The 8,475-nt window shown below is 42.7% G+C and overlaps 1 protein-coding gene across 1 annotated transcript; it reads right to left on the minus strand.

Annotated features, from left to right (window-relative positions):
• Positions 1 to 2,520: 2,520 nt before the first annotated feature.
• LOC138498419 (histone-lysine N-methyltransferase PRDM9-like) lies at positions 2,521 to 5,939 on the minus strand (the record flags this gene model as incomplete). Its single annotated transcript, XM_069622177.1, has 1 exon — positions 2,521 to 5,939. A coding segment is annotated over one exon (1,032 nt), but the record flags the coding sequence as incomplete, so codon positions are not given.
• Positions 5,940 to 8,475: the final 2,536 nt, after the last annotated feature.

An 8,475-nucleotide genomic window follows, 5' to 3' on the forward strand; every position in this document is an offset into this window, starting at 1 on the left:
ACTCTGGGTAAGTCTCTCATAACCAGGACTAATGTCTGGCAGAGAGACTGCCAGGACCCCCCCTTGTCAATTTGCATCTTTAAGATAAGTAGCAATACCCTTGAGATGGATGGGGAGGCAGAATTTATTCAGACATCAATAATCTAAATGACTCAGGTAGTTGGCAAAAGGATAATTGTTTTAATATCAATGATCTAAAACAGGGAGTACAACGGACATCATCTGATGTCACAAAGCAAATCTCTCAATGCATTTAAAAAATATTATACTTTTATAGCAAAAAATCATCATAGATGACGTTTAACCAATTTATTACTAATGTCATCCTACGTGGGAAACTTACAAAAACCTTATGAGAAAAGTGATTGGCTCCAAGGAACTATCTAAATATACACTCTATACTAGTATGGGACAATGAGTGAAAGTGATAGGTTTCTTAACATCGAGGGGCAACTAAGCCCTCCTTTCAAAATGGCCACTATGAACGTCACTTAATACACAATGTCCCATTAGCTACACAACTATAGGACCCCTAATTACATTCAGGTCGCCTACAATTGGCTGGCACTCTAACCTTCGTCTGTACTTTTCCACCTACATCTAGCAGCACGCAGATTGGACTTCCGGGTGCTGGTGAGCTCGTCTAAAACAGAGCTTCCCACCAATTAGCATATCCATCTATCATCACCTCAGTGGTCTGCTGGCAATTAAGACTTTGAACTTGTCCTTGGGAGTGTTCTTAGCTCTGGAGAATTCAGGGGAGTGAAGGCACGCTCTGCCCTCATGCGTAGGTGTGACCATCTTGTCCGTCCAACTTCATCTGTCCACGTGACTGTAGATCATGATTTTTAGCTTCTTGTGTTATTAAAACACTATTTTCTAATAGACCTCTGACGTCTTCCTCGTTTTGTTCATGCCTGTAGAACAAGAGTTTGTTCTTTCACACTATTTTGTATCCATTGCCTGCTTATTCCAGCCTGATAAGACCTTGACTTTCTTGGCTTGGCTTCATCCAACTTCGCCTTTCTGAGATTCACTTTTAATTCATTTGTTTGCCTACTGCGACACACTGAAAATAAGGCCTTCCTTTTTTCAGCCTAATTCTGCTATAACATGCAGTAGAAACATCCATCCTTTATTCTTTATGAATGTATGTATATATTGGCACATTACGCAATTTATTCACTACTTACCTAGCCTTAAGAATACTTCGTCTACTTGCGTTTCTCTGTATCTGTACACATGTAAAACAACCTGATATCTTCATCATTTCTGTGGCATAAGCGTAGTCACCATGATCCCAAGATACCACTTCTTGATGACTTGTAAGAATATCTTCATTCTCTTGTCTGTGCATCTCTTATATGCATGTCAGCTTGATTCCGCATGACGTCACCATTCATTGTGGCCATTCATTTGGTCTGCTTTTTCTGGGATTTCATTCAAATGGCCATCATATCGTCTTGTATGCAGGTATGGTTTTCTCAATAAGAACCTTGCTTCCAGGATTCTCTTCGATTTTGGTATTCTTACTGGTACCGCACAGGTCTCACACTCTGGCTCCCAACATATAGGAAATATGATGAAGTGGTTGAGGTGGGGGTACTTGGCTGCTCCTCTACACTCTCCCCCCCCCTCTGGGAAATTCATCGACCACTCTCCCACCATCCTTCACATCTAGTCATTTGTGTCTGAAGAAATGGTTCTTTGGGACTCATATCTTCATGACTCCTTTCATGCATCCAGCTGATTTAACATGCTCATCTTTGTTCCAAGTCATGAGCATGCACTGTCCACTTGGATTGAAGTATATCCACCTTCCCACCTACTGCTTATGGTTCTTAGGATACAGGAATTTCATTCCCTCAGGTGCATGGATAGTAGCCTTCATAGAGTCTTGGATTTCCTCATCTGTCAAGTCTTTGGCCTTCCATTCTGATTTGACATCAATCATGATCTTCATTCCTATAGCTTTCTTTGCTGTCTTCTTGCATTGTGTAATTATTATCTTGATTACACAGAATCCAAGCAACACCAACATGATCAGGGCTCCAAGGAATTTGAACATATTTGCCATCCATTGTGAGATCAAGAAAAGAGTGACCCAAATCATATTCTAACCATGTTGCAGACTGCCTCTTTCTTTTTTCCTTGAGATTATTTTTTGAGATTTCCTTCCCTCACGCAGGCAGCTTCTGATAACTACGGATAGCACGACCATCACAGCTCATGGCAGACAGCATTATCATCTAAATATGGATTGAATATACGATTTATGAAATAAACGTCTGAATGCATTAACTAAATCAGGATCATGTGCATATCCCATTACTAATGTTGTGGTCAGAATTGTGTAACATCCAGGAGAATTCAGAGGAATACAAACATAAGACGGTTTAGGAAGTTGGAAATAACATTAATTATAACATAAAGCTGAAAGCAAGTCACCCCACTACTTAGAACACAATCACCTCTGTTCCAGAAAGCAGTTTACAACAATGAAAAGCCAGAAACGAGAAATAGATTTAACATACAAATGGAGCTACTACCAACAGTTTATTTGTAATCTAACGCAGTGACGTATTGGCTGAAGAGCAATATTCTTTTAATCAGTAACTTTATTGACTCAGTTGGATAAGGTTTACATTTGACATGCCAGCTTATCCAGGATTATTTTCATTTGGTAAACATTTGTGTCCTCTATTCCTTCTTAAAATTCAGAGGGAAGAGCTATAATATAACACTTTCATGTTAGCCAAAAAGGTGCCTTTAAATTTCAAAATTTGCATGAGCTTTATTGCCTCACAGCTCAGCGAACACTTCTATTCCATTTGCCCTTTCTAGTCGATTGACAAAGGTCCTTTCTTTAAATGCATTTCCAAACCATTTTATGGATTACTTGACATATTCTCCATGCCCTTCACATCAAAACGATTTCTTACAAAGTAGCTCTTTAACAGTGGACATGCATCATCCCTTATGCAATGGTACCTCAATTTGCTGATCCTAGGGCAGGAAGCGATCGAGCTGCCTTCTTTAAAAATAAAATGCATTGTTCATGCACAGGTTTATGGGTTGTAACAGCAGGTGGGCATTACAACATAACAGCATCCAGCAAAATGAAGGAAAGGGAAACCAGAAAAAATAGGTCTTCAGCAAGCATCCGAAGGTCACGTGCAATCTTAAGCAGAGAGCATTCCAGATATAGGGAGCTTCACCCTAAAAGGTTACGCCACCCTGCTACCTTCTGAAACTTGAAATCCTCATCTGGAGGGCTAGCAGTAAAGGTACAGGGTGGTCATGGGTGAAAGTGTGGACTGAAGATGGGGGGGGGGGGGGGCAGGACCTGTGCAATAAAACGCACATTCAGCTCGACAAAGCACCTTAAACCCAACCACAGACATCGCAGGAAGCCTGTGCAGATTGCAACGAACCAGAGTGATATGGTCAAAATTCAGAATGCCTGGTTCGAACTTTGTGTGCCAGCTGAAGTTAGTCACATGTGACAGGGGGCACAGATAAAATGGCATTGCCATAGTCAATGCAAGAGGGAGGTTATTCTGCAACAACTTAATGTGGAAATAAAGATTTGCCAACCACGGCTCAGAGACAAATGAAAGCTCACGGTCACTTTTGGCACCCAGGTATAAGGCATGAGCTCTAAGCTCAGAGGAAGGCCAATGAACCACACCAAGTGCCTGGTGCAACCCCAACATCCAATATACAGTTTTGCCCACTGCAGCCGTGAGAAACAATTCATGAGTTCATGGTTATCAGACGGCTCTGAAAATAAAGTGATGCTTTTGCTAAGCTCCCAAAAAAGCGCAAGAGGATCTGAATGTTGTGATCACAGAATCTGAATCTGTAGGTGATTGTTAGACTAGGGGCAGAACATAAAATGTTAGGTAAAGGGGATAAGGTGGAACGCTGGAGCATGCCACATCCTGTTAACCAAGGGCTGATATCAAATGAGGCATCATAACTGCCAGCCTGGGAGGATTGTAAAAAGAAGCAGGCTGAATCCCTGATGCAGGTGTCTCTAAGACTAAGTAGGATCCAATGGTCAAGGGTGTTGAAGGCAACTGAGAGATCCAGGAGAATACTAAAGGTCTCCCACATTCACTTGCCCCAATGTGGTTTCTCATCTGTATATGTTCTCTGGTACCATCAACACAAATGATTATTCATTTACTGATAGGCGGCCTCTTGGCAATTAATTCATAGGGCAGTTTCACCCACTGATTCGAGCGCTCAGTCTAAGCTTTTTCAAAGTGATGGCGCCCATTCATTTGCCTAAGGTTCTCAGGTAAAGTGTTCCATAGGAGCTGAGCCTCAACAAAGAAGGTACATTCTCCTTTTACAATGTTCCAGAAGGGATGAATTCCAAACAGCAGTGCTTTAACCAATCATAATCTGTCACTATCTGTGTGCCAAAGGAAATTGGGAACAATTGTATAGGCAGGTCCTTCACAGTTGTAGTCAATATCCAGGACACAGTCCATTGAAGAAGCACCTCCTCCTCTCTGAAGCTTCAATTGCAGAGGAAATGTCCCCTCCTGCATGTTCTCTCATGGAAGATAATATCTGTGGATGTTTTGCCTGCCACCTAATAAGATGACTTCCTAGAATGAATCCTTTTTCACATGCAATGCACTCCTAAGGTTTTACAACTGTGTGTATTCTCTGCTGGCAAATAAGATTTCTCCTAAAAGAGAAGTTCTTCCTACACTTATTACACTTATCAGGTATTCCTCTGTATGCGAGGACTGATGGCAAATAAGACCTCCCTCACTAGTAAAGCATTTTCCACATTCCGTGTACATTTGTGGGGGTCTGACTGGTATGTGTTCTCTGGTGGATAGTAAGACATCTTTTCTGTGTAAACCTTCTCCACAATCAGAGCACTTTTAAGGTTTCTCACATGAATGTGTTCTCTGGTGGTAAATAAGACCTCCCTTCTGAACAAACCCTTTCCCACATTCAATGCACTCATGAGGTTTCTCACCTGTATGTCTTCTCTGGTGGTGAATAAGTGGTCCCTTCCAAGCAAACCCTTTCCCACATTCAGTGCACACATGAGGTTTCTCACCTGTATGTGTTCTCTGGTGGTTAATAAGACCTCCCTTCTGAGCAAACCCTTTCCCACATTCACTGCACTCATGAGGTTTCTCACCTGTATGTGTTCTCTGGTGGTGAATAAGTTGTCCCTTCCGAGCAAACCCTTTCCCACATTCTGTGCACTCATAAGGTTTCCCACCTGTATGTATTTTCTGGTGGTCAATAAGAGCTCCCTTCTGAGCAAACCCTTTCCCACATTCTGTGCACTCATAAGGTTTCTCACCTGTATGTATTCTCTGGTGGCTAATAAGATCCCCCTTACAAACAAAACCTTTCCCACATTCAGTGCACACATGAGGTTTCTCACCTGTATGTGTTCTCTGGTGGCGAATAAGATCCCCCTTCCTAACAAAACCTTTCCCACATTCAGTGCACACATGAGGTTTCTCACCTGTATGTGTTCTCTGGTGGCTAGTAAGCGCTCTCTTCTCAGCAAACCCTTTCCCACATTCACAGCACTCATAAGGTTTCTCACCTGTATGTATTTTCTGGTGGTAAATAAGACCTCCCTTCTGAGCAAACCCTTTCCCACATTCACTGCACTCATGAGGTTTCTCACCTGTATGTGTTCTCTGGTGGCTAATAAGCTCTCCCTTCACAGCAAACCCTTTCCCACATTCAGTGCACTCATGAGGTTTCACACCTGTATGTCTTCTCTGATGGCGAATAAGATTCCTCTTCCAAACAAAACCTTTCCCACATTCGGCACACGGATGGGGTTTCTCACCTGTATGTGTTCTCTGGTGTTGAATAAGACCTCCCTTCTGAGCAAACCCTTTCCCACATTCTATGCACACATGGGGTTTCTCAATTGTAATTATTTACTTGTGGCAGATGTGTATTATGCAAATAAGCGTTATTCCCAAATGCAGCATGCGGATGAGGTGTTTCACCTATGTCCTCGTGTGGGCAATAAGTAAGTTCTTGAAATGGCACCATTTCCCTCATCCTGTGCACGTTTAAGGTTCTCCCCAGTTTATGCTGTCAGTGCTAAATTAAAGGACCCTTTCCACTGAATCTTGTCCTAAATTCCGGGTAAAGATGAGGTTTCTCATGTGTGGGTCATTTCTGGTGACAAACAAGCATATTCCTCTGACTGAAGGAATTGAAATATTCAGTGCATGGATATGGTTTGTCCATTTACAGGCTTTTCGCAAAATGCTCTTGACAAACTACCCATACAATCAGAATGGAAATGAAATAGCACTCACATGGGTTCTATCATGAATAACAACAACAATGCGTTTCTTACTACACTTCAAACACTGTGGTTTTGATGTTAGATCCCAGGACTGACAGAAAGCACTAGATGTCATCACGAAGAGGTTGCATGGACGGAAGCCACCATGTATCAATCACGCGTCTCAATCTCAGTTCAATTGTGAAAAGGAAAGTGGACCCCAGACCTGCATACTTCCAAGATGTTTGGGAATTGCATATTCTACGAATGAAGCTTTGCACTGCGTTAGTCCAGAGAATGGATAAATCACTGTTGCATTTCTGGGGCATCCGTCACCTATTGAAATAAAAGGAGATGCCCAGAATTTGTTTTAACAGGTTCACTATCGCAGGCTTCACAATAAAGAGGAAGACTGGTTCTCAGTATTACTTATGTGCATAGGTTAATCATTCACATGGATGTCATCTATTGGGAACAGGCGCCCCGGTGGCAGAGTAGTAGTGCCCTAATGTTAAAATGTAATTTGACAGAGTGACATGCAGCAGAAATAGAACAATGCATTTATATTTATAACTGTTATCATCCAATTCCAAGAGCATAAGGAGGAAAGTAAAACACGCTGGGTGAACAAACAAAATAAATGGATATTGTAACCATCAGGGTTGTTGTGCATACACGTTATACAATTATACTTCCTCACAAATGACTAAACTAGTAAATGATGTCTCCCCATTCCATTCAGACACATGTTTGTCTATTATGTAATCACTGAGAAGTTCAATACATTTGGGCAAATGTATATTGCCACAAATATATAACCAACAACACTATTGTGGGAAGAAGACTGAGTTGAAAGAAAAAGCACCAGTCACTTACCAGAGTGAGAATGGCAGAGACCATGCAGACACTACAATCTAACATTGACTTTAAACTCAGCTAAACACCAAACACATCCCCACACGATTGACAGAACAAACAAGCTTGTGTGAGAGACTGATAGAATGACATTTTTGGCAATTATTTATTGAGTGCAGACCTAGCTTCAGGAAGCAACATAGCACTTTACAATCATAGGGGGAAAACACAATAAGGGAATCAGAGGAAAAAAAGAAGCAGGAAGCTAATGGGAGGGTGGGCAATTGACAGCAAGTCGGAAGCAGATTGCAGAGTCTCTGGTAGGGTGGGCAGTACAGGATGTGTGGACATAGGTGTTAAGGAGGAGACATTCCTTGAAGAGGAAGGTCCTGAGCTTTTTTCAAACTGTAGAAGTGATGGGGCAAGTATGATGTTCACGGGAGGAGGTTCCAGAGTCTTGGGGCCTAGACAGAGAAGGCCTGTCTTCTGATTCTTTCCTTCCTGCACTGTCATAATTCAATTCTGCACTGTGATGCTGGAAATCAATTGGAGGGACATGGCTTTGTTGTCCTTGTCCTGTAGTCCTTTTTCATGTTATTTTATGCCCAGGAGTCCATGTGGGACTCCTGGCAGTGCAGATCGTCCTCTTTTTTGGTTTGGTGTACAGACCATTGGCACCCATGGGTGGGGGTACAACCCAGTAGCCCTAGTGTATGTTTTTGGGCACATGTGTGTACCCCACAGAGCAGGGTATGGGCTGGTGGCAGCTCCATGCTGAATTTGACAGGTGCTTCGAGTATCCTCCATTTTGGGATGCCCAGGCCCGGCCATTGGAATTAGTTGATTCCTAATAGAAGACAAGATGGCCCTTGTGGCCTCTTGCTTTCTATTGCCCGTTACGTTGTTTTTCTCAAAGTCCTGGGAAGCCCTGACTCTGTCCCTTCCCCCTGATTGGCTGTTAGGTGGAAGTTCCATATATGGTATTGTGGAGAACTCCAGGCCAGACTGGCTGGAGCCTTCACAGTGACTGTATGTTGTGGATACACCCTGTGGGTGGGACCTGGGTGAATGGAGTGTGTGACCAATATGCACTTCATTTTATGGGTGTCTGATTTCTGGTATGTAATTCAATGACAGAGAGCCCTGCCCAAAACTGGTATGAATGCAGCGTGGAGTGCTGAATGGCTTGGTACTTGTTCCAATACGCATTACTTGTTGTGAGTGTCTGGAGGGAGGAGAATGGCCTGAATGCACTGTGAGCCTGATTGGCGGCCTGGCTACCTGAATCCCCTTCTGAGTGATTGGTTGCCTGAGTGTGACCC

This window comes from Ambystoma mexicanum, chromosome 5q, assembly GCF_040938575.1.
Source record: "Ambystoma mexicanum isolate Mex_15411 chromosome 5q, UKY_AmexF1_1, whole genome shotgun sequence".
Lineage (NCBI taxonomy): Eukaryota > Metazoa > Chordata > Amphibia > Caudata > Ambystomatidae > Ambystoma > Ambystoma mexicanum.